Source organism: Toxorhynchites rutilus, chromosome 2, assembly GCF_029784135.1.
Source record: "Toxorhynchites rutilus septentrionalis strain SRP chromosome 2, ASM2978413v1, whole genome shotgun sequence".
In the NCBI taxonomy this organism is placed as follows: domain Eukaryota; kingdom Metazoa; phylum Arthropoda; class Insecta; order Diptera; family Culicidae; genus Toxorhynchites; species Toxorhynchites rutilus.
Window position 1 is genome coordinate 199076564 of NC_073745.1, and position 16443 is coordinate 199093006.

The window sequence follows — 16443 nt, forward strand, 5'->3', positions numbered from 1 at the left end:
GAGTGATCGCGAGGGTGGAACCAGTCCACAGGGCAAGGGCCCTATACCTAGAGGAAACAACTGTCATTCTCGGGTAGTGGCTTCGCTAGATTTACTTTCGTACAGTAGTGTGCATTTGTTTCGTACATTTGAATGCGGCAGATAGCAGCTGATGAAAAATGCGCAATTCTTCTAGAATTAAGTCGAATAAAACGGAACTAACAAAATGTTTTACTTCCTATCACAAAATCTGAAAAACTCAGATGATGTCAGACACTCAAACTGTCACACTTGTAGGGAGATTCTTTCACGTCCTTATCAGCAATATGGTTTTTGGATCCTTTTCATGAGTGGATATGGAAAACGTACAGAAATATTCGCCGCTCGGTGAATCACGTAAAAACGCGCTAAAGAAGAAGAACGACGAGAGGCGAGATACGAAGGGTTCGAAGTGTTTCGAAATCCAACTGTTCCCAGCGACAGCTTACTTACTATGCATGGGTGGAGTTTACTTCGCAAATATTCTCTTTTCGCTATCCCCCTTCCTTGTTGCAATTCTAGCGCATGCATAAGTTGCGCGTTATTGTTCGGGAAAGCACATAAATGGACAGAACAAATGTATGGGGAAATGGAAATGCTTCCAATTTTCATCAATTTAAACCATATACAGAAGAAAGCAAATCTATATATCCACGGCTCTACGATTTCTTTTTTGAAAATATTATGTATTCCGGCAACTTCAGTACCATGTGAGCGAATTTTCCTAAAAGCAGGACAAGGATAGAATCGTAGTTAACTTTCATCAGATAACATTGAAAAGATAAAGTTCATAAATCAAAATATGTAATGACGATTATTGTGATGGAAATATATAAAAGGAAACCTTCAGTAATGTAATATTTTTACTATTCTCTGCACTGATTATTGATTATTAAACCTTATTTTTATCCAATTTTCCCTGTCCAGGTTTCGATGGATTTACCCGCCCCGCGAGTGCGCACAAAGAAACATGTAATTGTCCACTACATGAATTATAACAATGACCGATCGAACAACTACGGAATAAGTAACAGTCTGCTGTAAACAATGCTTACGGTTACACTTTATTACCATTACATTTCATGCTCTATACATCCAAAACATAAAAGTGTAGACGCGCGACAGGATGGCGAGTGTATACAATATTTGAACTTAAGTAGTTATCACGAATGCGTTTATCAGGTTACATTATGTATTCATATCGTATTATTCACTCCCGCGATCGCTAAATGACTTTGTAAAATTGTGTTGCTTCACTGTGTTACCAGGAATGTGGGAGCATAAGTAGTTGAATTGGTAACAATATAGCAGATGCTTGTGCTGGAATATTTGGTTGGCATATCATACAGTATGCTGAGCTGTGCAAACATTTGTTTCGTAGGTCTGAATCAATCAGAATCTATAATAACGTAATCAGAGGAAAACTCAACCATTTAATGTAAAAGCGTACATTTTAAACAAAACAAGGAATTTTAAGTTCAGTTCTTGCCCGTGAAAGGTCCCAAAAGTGATGTGGGTAAGCGTATTATGTCAAAGATACAAACTAAAAATAACACAGTAGCACAACATAGAAAGTTATCGTTCTCGTCTTTTCAACACATCGTACAGAACATCTTGTGACTCCTGCTCACCAATATCGCTATCCTCCGACAAGTAGTTTCTGTTGTTAACTACTAAATGGTCTGAATCCTCGGCGTCTCTGTTTTCGTTAACAAGAAGTGGTCGGCGGTGACCTATTTTGAAGCGTGTTGTTGTCATATCATATTTTGCATTGTACTTTGGCGTCACGCCATTTTTGTTAATGCCAGAATCATCTTCTTCGTCATCAAAGTTGGTTGAGACGTCTATCGTGTGTTGTTCCTCCGTATAAGTCCAGAATTTGTGAACTACGTGACAACATATCCCTCCGAGACACATTACCAGTCCCAGAACATTTACCAGACTAAGTTGATCCCCGTATAGCTCCACTGCCAAAACCAGCTGGCAGATTTCCTGAACAAAAAACATAATATTTTTATTAATTCAAAATATGGAACTGAGTATGCAACTCATTACCTTGAATATACCCGCTACCGATAGGGTTAAGCTGGAAGTGTTTGTTAACACTAGAAATTCGCTCACTTCCATGGCAAATGCAATGAATGCACCCACCGAAATTCTCAACCACATATCCAGTATAATAGAGCTATCCGTGTGTAGCAAGAGATCGAAGTTATCTACGATGCGCTTCCCTAGAAATAAGTTAAATTGTGGCAATGGGTTGCTATTGAATTAGGCTGACCAAATAGTTCAGGAATAAAAACGGGACAAACAAAACCCAAAAATCTGAATAAAAAAATTTTAATGAGTAAATAAAACCGAAAATAAAACCAATCAGTCAATCATTCTTAAATGTACCTGCTTCGGTCTCTACAAAAAAGAAAAACTAAGACGCTGATGAGACTTCGCGAAAAATATTATGATTTCCGGATTTTTTTTTTATTTTGTTACACCCGCGATCAAAGTTCTGTTCACAACTCAACAGTAAGGCAAGGCGCAAATTGAGACGCATATAGCGTGAGTAACTTGGCGCGATATAGCGCCTGTTTTTGTGGCTAATGAAAACAGGTAGAACGGGGCAAATTGGCCAGATGACGTGAGATGGTGGAGCGCTCGTGAGACACGACTCGCGCGACGCTGTGGCTGAACCACAGTTTCTCGTGCTGGTTATGCCGGTTGTGGTAGTTGTGTTGGTGAACAATCATATAGCGCCGTGGGTTTGACACTGTATGACTGTACTGGTCGGGTGATTGTGTTAGTAAATAAATATATCGCGCAACTCTGTGTTAATCAGTCATTGTATGCGAGTGGCATGTTATTTACACCAAACTGCGACTCAATGTGCGCTCCAACACGCTACGTTTGTGGCACGTATGAGTCGTGTTGGTAGTCTCGCGTTCGCTTACGAGCGCTATACGCTTCTCAATTTGCGCCTAGCCTAAGGGTCACCGCACATCGGAATTCCTTTTTTGTCAAGGTCAGTTCGCACCGTATATGTCCAGTCGAAGCTGGATTGTTATTGTTTACTACACCAACTGTTTTCACCTCGCGCACTGGTATTGGTTTGGCATTTGAAACAACAACTTTGTGGAACGTGTAACCGAGAGGCGCACATATCCGGAAATTACATTTTACACGTTTTACTATTGAGGAGTCCCAGTCCCTTCGGTCTCTACAAAAAAGAAAAACTAAGACGCTGATGAGACTTCGCGAAAAAGATTATGATTTCCGGATTTTTTTTTTTATTTTGTTACACCCGCGATCAAAGTTCTGTTTGACAATTATCATAGCGTTTATGTCGTGACTTTTATGTTGTCCAAATATTGATCGTCGTAGAAAAATCTTTCAACCGATGCGCTACTACCAACCAAACACAAAATATAATCAGTAAGCTTCATGAATTCCTTAAATTTAAGAAATTTGTTTTCCTTTTCCGAAAATACACGATGAGTTGCAACTGGTACGGATTATTTGTTCCAACTTTGTTATCTCAATAAATATAATTCCAGTAATCTATATTAACAGGTTTTTTTACTAATGCAACTTTGTATCTCTGGCAATTCCGGACTATGATACTGTTATCAAGGCGCCTAGAAGTATATACTAAGGTGGGCCAACTTGCTAAAACCACTCTTCAGCCATCTTGGAAATCTACTGTGTTTTGTTTGTAAACAGTTTCTCCTAGACTAGTCTTCCATTTTCAATGTACTTCAATGCTGTATCATTTTCCACAGCTTTGATAAATTTAACCTCCCGTATTTCACCTGAATCACGTCAAAACTATGTTCTTCAGTAAGGGAGCCAAATAAGAAAACATGTCACGTTTATGAAACACTTTTCACGTTGATAACTATTTCTGCTGCCAACGGAAGTTGATGATTTGCATACCAATCAAATAAGAAATTATATAGGAGTTGTTTGATATGTTAAATATTACACATCCTTAATCCATAAATTGTTTAAATTAACAAAAATTGGAACCGTACCTATTTTCCCATACACTGTAGAGAGACAGGAAATATTGCAAATTAGCCCCGCTCGTTTATAACTTACTAGGTGGTTTGCATGGTTTAAAAGTGGTAATTTTGACTTGGAAGACGAAGTACGTTCCAAAAAAGTTTGAATATGAAGAATTGGAGGCTTTAAGTGCGGTTCACATACAACATCCACGTCATATTCACGTTCCGTCCCGTCACGTTGCGTCAATTATTCTTCCAAGCAGTTCTTATGCAAACATTCACATACACCGGCAACGGCGACTTCGACTTGCCGTTGCTGGTATATGTGAATGCTTTAATAGGAATTTCATGGTAGAATAATTGACGCAACGTGACGTGACGGAACGTGGATGTTGTATGTGAATCGCGCTTTACTCTATCAAGATCCGTCACAAACGCAACAAGAACCTGCAGATACACTTGGAGTAGCTCAGCAAACCATATCCGATCGTTTAAAAGCAATAAGAATGATCCGAAAGATAGGGCATTGGTTGCCGTACGAATTGAAGCCTCGAGACGTCGAACGCCTTTTTTTCACGTGCGAACAACTGCTCGAATCGAATCGTTACTGGCGATGGAAAGTGGATCCATTACGACAATCCTAAACATCGGGCATCGTATGGATACCCCGGCCATGCATCAACATCGACGGTCGCGCGGAATATTCACGGCTAGAAGGTTATGCTTTCTATTTGGTGGGAACAGCTGGGTGTGTTGTACTATGAGCTACTAAAACCGAATGAAACCATTACGGGGGCCATCTACCGACGACAATTGATGCGTTTGAGCCGTGCACTGAAGGAAAAATGGCCACAATACGAACAAAGACACAATAAAGTTATTTTGCAGCACGACAATGCTCGGCCGCATGTCACGAAATCGGTCAAAACATACTTGGAAACGCTGAATTGGAGGGTCCTATACCACCCGCCGTATTCTCCAGACATTACTCGGTCCGATTACTACCTTTTTCGATTAATGCAACATAGCCTGGTTGACCAGCACCAGTAGCGTAGTGTGCGGGCAGCAAACCCGGCATTTGCCGGGGGCACTGACCCTTTAGGGTGCCAAAATCCAAGAATTTTCAATTGCAGTTTTTTCCCCGTATTTTATTTCATCTTTCAATTGAGTAAAAAAACATCCACCATGAGTAGATGCTTCTGTCCGTACATGAAACCAATAACCCTCTTTTTGATTTTCGCAAAATTTACAGTTATTGCTCAAGGGGGGCCTGTCTGGAAAGTCGAAAAATAATAAATTTCCGTGATTTTTTTTGGATGAATAACCCTCTTTTTGATTTTCGCAAAATTTACAGTTATTGCTTAAGGGGGGCCTGTCTGGAAGGTCGAAAAATATAAAATTTCCGTGATTTTTTTGGATGCTAGGAGTAAAGTGAGTATATTTGAGGATGTATTTACCATTTTTTAATGCACGACTAATGATTATTTCGCTGTTGACAGCTGGATCCGTAGATGCTGTTTGGCTGTTAGAAAATCGGTACCCAACTGGTGATATCGGTTCTGAAGCGAAGCGGAGTGTCGCAGAACGAATTCCAATAATTGTTTTGAAACTTTAGGACAATACCTAAAGCGTCACAAAGAGGTTTTTGAAAATCCGAAAAAAATGCCAAAATGGGGGCCATTTTTGTTAAAAATGAGTTATTTTTCAATGAAAAATTTGAAAGCTCATAATAAATCTACAAAGCTCATAATAAATCTACAAAATGAGATACGAGGGAACGGCTATGTAACGCTTCAGATAATTCATTTTTACATGCTGATGAAAAATTTCAGCCAAATCAGTCGAGTAAATCCTGAGACATCGATACCACCAGCTGAAAAACATGGTTTTCTGGAATTTTCGTACAGCAATACTATATGCCTTGAGGTGACCTCACACTTTTGGCGGTAACTTTCCAACGAAATCAAATATCGAAAAATCCTTTTATTACAACATTTCTTAGGGCATAAGCTTTCCAACAATGCAAAAAATCGATTTTTTTCGACCTTCTAAATCGGGTTCCCCCCTTAAGCTGTATTAGAAGAACTCATACTGTGCATAAGGGTGCCAATGGACATATGGGAAAAAGTGACCCCCGAATGTTCAAAGCGAACTTGATTTAAAATGTTGATTCCCACGAAAAACTACCCTATGCAAAATATTAGCTTAATCGGACTTCATTTACTAGCATAGCGGTCAAAGTTTGAGTTTTTTGGAAACCGAAAAATCGGGGTTTTCGAAAAAAAAAATTTGATGCCAAATATCTTCAAATTACATGAAACTTTGAGATTTACTGTCATCTCGAAAATTTTATTTTGTCGAAAATCGACACTCTGGAACTCGTTTTCGTCGTTTTTTTTTTGCAATACGAGGCAAAACGTATGGTTTAGGGTGCCAATGAAAATCGTCATATCGATTTTTCATACGGGACTCCTGCGAAATATGGATTTGCACGAAAAAATACCCTCTGCAAAATATTACCTCATACGGACTTCATTTACTATTGTCGCAGATCTCAAAATTTTAGTTTTCTAAAAATCAAAAAATCACTCAAGGGGGCAGTAAACGGAAACGGGGGTTTCAAAAAAAGTTTGTTGATGCCAAAGGTTATAGAATTGCATGAGACCTCGAGATTTACTGTTATCTCGAACAATTTTTTTTGTCAAATGTTTTTTTCGGCACTTGGTCGCATGAAAGAAGAAATGAAATGTCTTAGAATTGCATGAAACATCGAGATTTACTGTTATCTCGAAAAAATATTTTTCGTCAAAAATCGACAAAAATGAAAAGTCGATTTTTGACGAAAAATATTTTTTCGAGATAACAGAAAAACTCGATGTTTCATGCAATTCTAAGACATTTCATTTCATGTTTCATGCTATTTCAAAACATTTGGCATCAAAAACTTTTTTTTTTTGAAAACCCCGATTTCCTTTCCTCTCGCCTTGTGTGATTTTTCGATCTTCAGAAAACATAAATTTTGAGACCTGTGACAATAGTAAATGAAGTCCGTATGAGCCAATATTTTATAGAGGGTATTTTATCGTGCAAATAAACATTTCGCAGGGAGTCCCGTATGAAAAATCGATATGATGATTTTCATTGGAACCCCAAAGTTTAGGGCCTAAACCATACGTTTTGCCTCGTATTCCGAAAAAACGACTAAGTTCCAGAGTGTCGATTTTTGACAGAAAATTTGTTCCGAGATGATAGTAGATCTCGACGTTTCATGCAATTTGAAGACATTTGGAATCCAAAAATTTTTTTTCGTAAACCCCGATTGGGTGATTTTTCGGTTTTCAAAAAACTCAAATTTTGACCGCTGTGCGACACTAGTAAATGAAGTCCGATTGAGGTAATATTTTGCATAGGATAGTTTTTCGTGGGAATCAACATTTTTAATCAAGCATCTAATGCACTCTAATGAATGAAAGGGGTGTAAGTGATTTGATCGATTTCTCTACATCGATTCTCTCTTTTGGTTATAACTTAGCTGCAAATCCATTCCCAGCTGTATTTGACAATGTGGATGATAGATCAGAACCTCAACCATCGGATTACATAGCAAACTGGAATTGGAACGTTTTTGCAGTTGAGTTTTTACCTAAAGAAAAAGTTGATAAAGAGAAATCGATCAAGTCACTTACACCCCTTGCATTCTAAGCCCCTCAATTAACTCTGGAACTACAATCAACATTAAAGACATATAGGAGGTTGTGTCCAAGATACGACCGCATTTTTGACGTAGAACAACGATGTTATTTTATATAAGTCGCTTGTTTATAACTTCGGATATTATTTTATATTGCTGTGAAATTTTAGAAATAACTGTTTGATAGAATGGTATGATCGCCCTGAAATGGTTTTTTATCGTAGAATCAGTTAACGACAATTGATTGACGATTCATTCTTGCCTTCGCAGAACAATACACTAGCTGATCGTATGTCGCAATTTGTTTCATGTCAATGTATTGAAAATTTACCTCGAACGCTATTCCGGTGGCCTTTTTCACAATTGACATAGACTCGGCTACAGTCGATTGTATACTTGTTGCACCAGCTTCATTATTCCACATCTCATAACAACATCAATATATCTTTGGCACCGCATGGAAACAACAATGACAATACTTGTAAGTATCAAATATCATGCTACATATTATTTAGTATTGTCTCAGTGGAATCGCATCTTTAGGCATCGTTCGTACAACGTAAACCAAGCGCCAAACAAGCGTTCGCCATAGCATGCATACAGAGCCATATAATGGTGGATTGAAGCTACTAGGAATACAAACACTTTTCATCATTTTGCACTGCACCCATACCTCGTTATACGGCCGCTCCTTATACGACATTTCGCTACAACGGTCCTCTTCAATTAAGGCACGTTTTCGATTTACGGCCTCAAATGCTCCGGTATAACGGCCAAAAAATTTGTTTTCATTCGATGTCGATATATCTAGGTAGGTTTATATTAGAGTGCCAATGAAAATGACCATCTCGAATTTTCAAACGGAACTTTCTTAAAAATGTTGATTCCCTCGAAAAACTACCCTGTGCAAAATATCAGCCCAATCGGACTTCATTTACTTGTGTCGCACAGCCGTCAAAGTTTGAGTTTGCGATTGAGCTGATATTTTGCATATGGTAGTTTTACGTGAGAATCAAAATTTTTAGGAAAATCCCACTTGAAAATTAGAGATTTCTATTTCATTAGCACTCTAATATACATACACATATTTTATGTAACATTTCATTTTTGTTTATAGATAATTGTTGGATTTTGGAGTCTGTTGCTATTTTATGGACAAATTTATGTACTTGTTTTGTATGTATTTTTGATTTAAATAAAATAGAAAGATAAAATGTATTTTGAATGATAAACCATGTTACATATTAGACAAATTTGGAACCGATCCGATTAAATTTGTATGAATTCGTATTAGAATAACTGACTTCTTATACGGTTTTTCTCTTTGTGGTCGAGTTTCATGGAACGTATCTAGGCCATAAGGCGAGGTGTATTCTCAATAGAAACGCTTCTGTTAATATTACTGGCCTCGAAAAAAGTTGCATTACTTTCTCATGTTCAAGATAAGCGCAGCTGTCATCCTCAGTGAAAAAAAGTTTTGCTACTGGCAAACAAAACCAAATCACATACAAAATTCCAGGACGACATTTACTTTCTTGATGACTAAATAAACGAAATATACTCTTTCTGTCAATCTCAACCTCGAAAAGAGTAGCATTGCTTCATTATGATCAAGATTAGCGCAAATGCAATATCCCCTATCTCCCCTCCTTGTTTATATTCATCATCACGGCTGCATAAGTTGCACCACCAAACAATCGCCAATCATAGCATCAAAAAATAGGCGATTGTTGCATCGTCAGAGGGCCAATACACACGGGAGCAGATACAAATGGAGTTTCAGCGTAGCGAAAACGCACTATTTTTACGTACGGGTTATGAAGCACGCACGTACGCACACAAATATCCATATATGATGGCTTGAAGCTACTAAATGTACACACACTTATCACCGTTTTGCCGCCTTTCAACAGAAGCCCTTTCTGTTAATATTGCCGGTCTAGATTAGCTTAGATCTCATCCTTTGTGGAGAGAGTTTTGCTATCGTCATGCGAAACCAAATCGCCGACAACATTCCAGAACATTTATTTTCTTGGTGCGCCGACGATAGCCTAGCTTGATGATTCCCCACACGATTGTATAGCTCAAACCCTAATGCAATGGCGTCAGGATGATGCAATGATTGCATTGCCAGAGACATCAGCGAATGAGGGATTCGGTCGCGTCCACAGCTCAATCCGAAATGAAGACATTTGATGACGTAAAACAAATAAGAATAAACTAGAGGCGAATGAACTGCAAAGTTTAAAGCCTCTTAAAAACAAAGAAAGAAAGAAAGAATAAGAATAAGCGATGTTCATTGCTTTGAAAACAGAACTACTGGACCGAAAGTTTGGTTCAGCGAGATCCACTGTTTATACTCTAGGAAAATATTCCCCTTCGTTCTTCTTCTTTTCCTTTGTTCACGGATTAAATCTTATGGGCACCTTACACGATCAACCGGATTGACAATAAGTGTCTTCAATATCGTGACAACTAGGCTTTCAACATCTGATCTAACCTCAATAAATATTTTTCCACCTTACACGGTCAATATCGCCCTCAACCCGAGACAACGAAAATATCCGCGATGGCTACTGGCTAGAGATGGGCAAACCGTTCATGAACTGTTCAAAAGAACTAGTTCACCAAAAAGAGTGAACGAACGGTCGTTCTTTTTTACTTGGCAACAGTTCACATGAACTGCTTACCCAGTTCAGAACGAACTGTGTACGAAGACCGCTGGCTGAACTGTGTATACAGTTCAGTTCAGAACGAAATGAACGGTGAACGATGAACTGTGTATGCAGTTCAGAACGAACTGTTTACGATGACCGCTGGCGGAACTGTGTATACAGTTCAGAACGAACTGACCGCTGGCTGAACTGTGCGTACAGTTCAGAACGAACTGTGTATGGTGATCGGTGTATAAGAGCAAGGCGAGCGAACGAGTTATGCACGAATGCTGCTGCAAGGTAAATAATCCTCAAATTCACGAATGGAAACAAACGAAAGCCCCATGAAATAACACAAAATAAGATGTTTTCATAATAAAACGCAATATTTCAGGACACGATGGTTCTTAAATTGGATTGTTCGATTATTTATCAAATAAAGTTTTAATTTCATATTTTTAAGTTAAGGGTAAATATTTCAGTAAGATATGCAATCACAAAAAAATACAGTTGGAAGCGAAACGACTCAAACAGTATTTTTCAACAGTAAATAAAAATTTGTGTCGCTGATATGAAATGTTTTTATGTTATACCATATTGTGCTTGATAATTTCGAGAAAGTCTTTCGCGTTTTGGTACAGTTTTGCTATAGCAGTTATGGCAAAACATTGTAGAAAAACAGCGCAACGCTAGTTTGTGCTGAAAATAATAAATCACGGTTCAAACTAGATCAAAATTTCAAAATCATGGTTTGATTTTCTATTTTCCTAAGATATTTTTAACAAAATTCGGAAACAGAGTTATTGCTAACAAACAGCATTTTATGAATGAAAAGAACAGTCCTACATAACATTTCACACTTTTTTATACATGATTTGGCATATCCCTCTAATGTACGAAAGAGTGAGTGAGCTGCTCAAAAGAACTAGTTCACTTAAGTGAACGGTTCATTAAAGTGAACTGTTTTGCCCATCTCTACTACTGGCGACATTTGAGTTTGGGATCCAAACTATTCTCTATCAGATTAGAAGGCTAAAAGGCAATTTTCAATTGGTAAAATTTGAATGAAAATATCTACTTGGTATTATTTAATTAGTCGAAGCGCGTAGTCCTAACCCTAACTTAACCTATTTCCCCTGAATTTTCAGATATTCCTACTAAAATGTATTATTATAATATAACTTCAATTTCAGACATAATTTTTGTATGGGATTTTCTCACCACTTGCAGAAAAAAAGTGATTTGCATTCACATAGAATACTAATTTGATTCGTAAAAGTTAATTTTCATTCATAATTTACACTTTTGAATTCGGTTTTTCTTCTCAAAAATACATCATAATACTCGTTTCACAAATACATACTGTTCCTTTCAGGGGTTAGACATCAATTGAATATAGGCTACCCAAAATCAAAATCAATATGGCGTCATTTGTTTATCAACTTATCATTTACGAGGATTGAAATCGAAAAATGCGCTGCTTTATTCTAACTGCATGAGCGATTTTCATATTTCGGTTTCACATGGAGGTGTTCACATTTAACATGGAGTTTAAAGTTAGCCACTATTCGACTATATAACCGGACCGAGTTTTAAACAACAGTAATTGATTGAACCAAAATGTCAGTAAACCGCAGCAATATTGGGTACACTGGCAATATGAGGGATTTGACGTTTTAGTCGTACCCCTGGTTCCTTTCAGCTTCAGAGATGCCAGATTATTTTAGTTTGCGAAAATATATGCAAGTTATTTTATCTGCAAGCAAATGTTTTTATTCCATAAATGAGACTATGACAGTAGAACCCCGATTATCCGCGAGCGGGTGATCCGCCCTGCGGATTATTCGTGACTGCGAGTTCCATAGTAAATCAATAGGCATTTCCGGAATTTGTTACTGAGTGGTAGGCCCATGCTCTTTTGTTGTGGTCATGGCTTTTACATTATTTAGCCACTGGTGTACACGACCTTATAGATGGATAGTTGATTGATTTCTGTATTGATAGAACATAGTTTTTATGTTGAAACATCTCTTTTCGTGTTTGCATTTTTTTTGTCTTTTAATGGGTCATTCGCGATTTTCGCTAATCGCGATGAGTTTGCCCGACTATTCCGCGGATAATCAGGATTCTACTGTAGCTTGAATTAACACATGATGTTTTTTCATCTGTGATTTTCCCAGATCTTCTCATTCTCCAAATTTTATAGCGGAGTGTGAAGAAACACACAACCCGCTCACTAGCGCAAAAAATGACCGAGTTCAACGTTAAAAAATTCCTAAAACGTTGTTAAGTTTCATCCACTCTCTCACCATCACAATGTCAGTTTACTTTGAAGTTTTGATTTGTATCGTGAAAAGTACCGTATTTTGCTATTCAAAGTATCGGTTTTCCAAACCAAAAGCTTCCATTTATGATTCCTACAATTTCAGTAGTTTATAAATTTTAATTGCAATCGCAAAAAAGACTAACAAAAATTAATGTGCACTTGCATATCTGGCAACTCAGTCTGGAAGTCCGTGAGGTAAAACGTCAACATCATGCATCCATATGAAATGTCACGATATTGATGCTCGAAAATCAGAAAATCCGGATTTCTGCGTCGTCGGCCATGTTCAGCTGTCATTATGCTCTCAAATGTCATCATATTGTCAATAAAGTTGACCGTGTAAGGTCCGATTTACGATTTCCCCTTCGTTCGTCGATCAGTTCATGTGCAGAACTCTGTACTAAAAAAAGCAGATTCAGTCCACCATTTATGTTGGGTAACACCATCGTTCCCAAATATTTATGTTGGGTAGCACCCTCGTTTTCAAATATTTCACTAATTTTTAGCATCCATTTTGCGACGTTATCTAACGTTAATGACACATTGATACAGCTGCGTTTGGTATACTCAGCACAAAATATTAGTTTTTTAAGGATCACTTTGTCCTACCGATCGAAAGATTGTGATGTTACAAATGAAATTTCCGTTAATAAGCACATGTTATTACGACATTTGTGTTTTTTTCAGAGGGGCTTTAAATCCGGGATTAGATTACATATTCTGCACCACAGCCAAGAGGAAAACCCTATCAATACGCTTTATGGAATAAAACATTCAAAATATTGTTTTCTTTGTTCTAATTTTTGCTTCAATATATGAACTAGTATCTTGCAGTCAAAGTTAGTAAAGCAGTATGCCTAAATCCATTGGTTGCTTCTTCATTTGAATTTGAATTTTCCTAAATAGTACCTCGATTAGCTTCGAATAAAACAACATTTAATTACATTAAACAATTGCAGAAGTCTTCAGAAAAACTCTTTTCGATAGACACCCGTTTCTCGGAGATAATCTGCAAGCGAATGATTTTATTATGAAATAAGTTTCTTCAGATGTTATTTCATGCTTAATTGTAAAAATATTCGCTTGATTGTGCAGTTTTACTGTTGTACTGTCCTTTGAAGTCACCGAAGAAATGTTTCTAATTTCCGTTTTTATTGTTGCTTTGGAAACAATATCCACGTTAAAACCATTAGAAAAGCAGATATGTATTTGACGTTGATTCTCTGGAATGTCAAGCGCTTTGAAGCGCTTTAAAGAAGTAGTAGTTTGGGCAGTTATCATAGTGAGATTATCACACAAATCGTTAAATAGATTACCATACGCATTCGAACAAATGGGATGAAAAAGAACGAATTTTCGATTTTTGTAATTTAAACCCACACATATTCATAAACTCTTAAATATATTGGTAGGAAGTGGTATAACAAATACTACATACATAGTGCTGGTGCTGGTTCTGCCATACAAATGAAACACAAATCTCTGCATTACTCGAGAATTAATCGAACAAATGAAATGAAATTTGGCATGTCGAGGTTTTAGGGTGCAATAAATGCAAATGGTGGTTAGATACTCATCCCTCTCTCTTAAGGGGAAGGGAGGGAGGGGGGTGGGTGCTAGTTCTGCTGTACAAATGAAACACAAATTTCTGCATGACTCGAGAATTAAGCAAGCAAATAAAACCAAATTTGGCATGTAACGTAAGGGAGAAACATGTTATTTGCAAGTGGTTAAAAAATCTTAAACGTGAGTTTTGGTAGAAGTACGAGGAATTTTATAGTAAAAGGTAATTTTAAAGGGTAGATTAGAAGATCAATCAATGAATAATTCTACGATTAGACCATGCACAGCGCTTAGTAAGAAAACGTAGATGTGATAACGAAAAATAAATTTGGGGACGAAGTTTGCCGGGTCAGCTAGTCAAAGAATAAAAAACAATCGTTACTACTAATAAAGCTCATTTGCATTACTTTTTTTTCAAAAAAGGTTATTTGATTTTAGATTATAATCAGAATAGCACGATTTCAATGTAGCAGGTCCCGAAAGTAAAGCAGTTTACGTTGCATCGAAAGAAAGATGCACTGCCTGAGACGAGAATTGTCTTGTTACGGACAGCTGAGGCTTATCGCGGATCGAGTTACAGATCCATAAGATAAGCAATATTTGAGATTATATTTAGAAAAGACCTCCAAGCGAGGTATAGAAACGTTTAGAAAGGACCAATGTAAGGCAATTAAAAGATGTAAGAGCTCAAGTGTTTTGTTAGGCTAGAAAACGCTTGTAGTTCGAAATTATTGCCGGTCATAAATTCAGAATGGACGAATATTTAAATAGCGTCCGGTAAACAATTTAATGCATGCATCATTTAGGATGCATTTTTATTACCCTTTTCCATCCCTAGCTGCGCTCAGCCAGATACACCAGCAGGGTGTAATAAAATAAAAGGATGTTATTTAGAGCGAAGGATGGAAAGGGGAAATCCAAGAATAAGATAGGCGCACCGACGAGGTGCTATAAACTTAAGGTATTTTCTTAGGGTAGTGCAGCCGTCTCAGACTGCACGTTACCATACGCTAGAAGAAGGGACAAGGAAGGTAGATGATCTAAACGAAACCGATATGTTATCGGTTTTCAAGAGAGAGAGAGGAGATGTTCCTCGTCAATCTTAGTTTAAGGAACCATGTATATATTGTGAAACTTTTGAATAAATTTTTTAGTATTGTAACAGAACTCACGCGAAAGCGTTAAAATTTTTCTTTCAATAGAGAAATTTTTCATGGTGGCTCCAGAGAGGAGCAGTGAAGATTTCCAAAGTGGAAAAAAGTGAAACTCGCGAACTCTTCTCGACAGTGGATGCGAGAAGTGATAATTCGCGAAAATTTATCGGCAGTGGATGCCAACAGTGTTAATCGCGAATAAAAAGTCTTTTTCAAAGTTAATTCGCGAACTATTCATCGGCAGTGGATGCCAACAGTGTTAATCGCGAATAAAAAGTCTTTTTCAAAGTTAATTCGCGAACTCTTCAAATAGCAGTGGATGCCAAAAGTGAAACTCTTCTCGGCAGTGGATGCGAGAAGTGATAATTCGCGAAAATTTATCGGCAGTGGATGCCAACAGTGTTAATCGCGAATAAAAAGTCTTTTTCAAAGTTAATTCGCGAACTCTTCAAATAGCAGTGGATGCCAAAAGTGAAACTCTTCTCGGCAGTGGATGCGAGAAGTGATAATTCGCGAAAATTTATCGGCAGTGGATGCCAACAGTGTTAATCGCGAATAAAAAGTCTTTTTCAAAGATAATTTGCGAACTCTTCAATCGGCAGTGGATGCCAAAAGTGTTTCTTTCAACCGAAATAAACATTGTGAATTGATTAAGAAACCGGCAGTGGATGCCAAAAGTGTTCCTTTCAAACGGAGACAAATATAAGTGAATTAACCAGCAAAAACCTTAAGCAGCAGTAGACGCAGCAGCACCAGCAGTAGCACCACCAGAGGTGACAACAACATCCGAGCCAGAAGGCCTCCCAGGACAAGGAGAGAATCGCCCAAGCACCAACACGGAAAGACGGAGATAGGACCGGATCAACAAAAAAGGTGTGATTTTTCCATTTTAGTTTAGTCATGTCTTATCAATTCATTAGGAATAAGAATGGCAATTGCCGCTTGTGCAATGAGCCTGATTCTAGGGACGATTTAGTCGCGTGCGATGAATGTGACCGATGGTTCCATTTGACATGCGCAGGCCTAAATAAAAAACCTA

The 16443-nt window shown here is 37.7% G+C and overlaps 1 protein-coding gene across 1 annotated transcript in view; it reads right to left on the minus strand.

Annotated features, from left to right (window-relative positions):
* Positions 1 to 1059: 1059 nt before the first annotated feature.
* LOC129768904 (solute carrier family 35 member C2) overlaps positions 1060 to 16443 on the minus strand; it is a 30184-nt gene continuing 14800 nt past the window's right edge. Inside the window, exons 5-6 of the mRNA XM_055770846.1 lie at positions 2074 to 2249; positions 1060 to 2010 (exon numbers count right to left, since the gene is read on the minus strand). Coding sequence (XP_055626821.1) covers positions 1594 to 2010; positions 2074 to 2249 — 593 coding nt within the window. The 3' untranslated portion in view covers positions 1060 to 1593. The remainder of the gene's footprint in view (positions 2011 to 2073; positions 2250 to 16443) is intronic.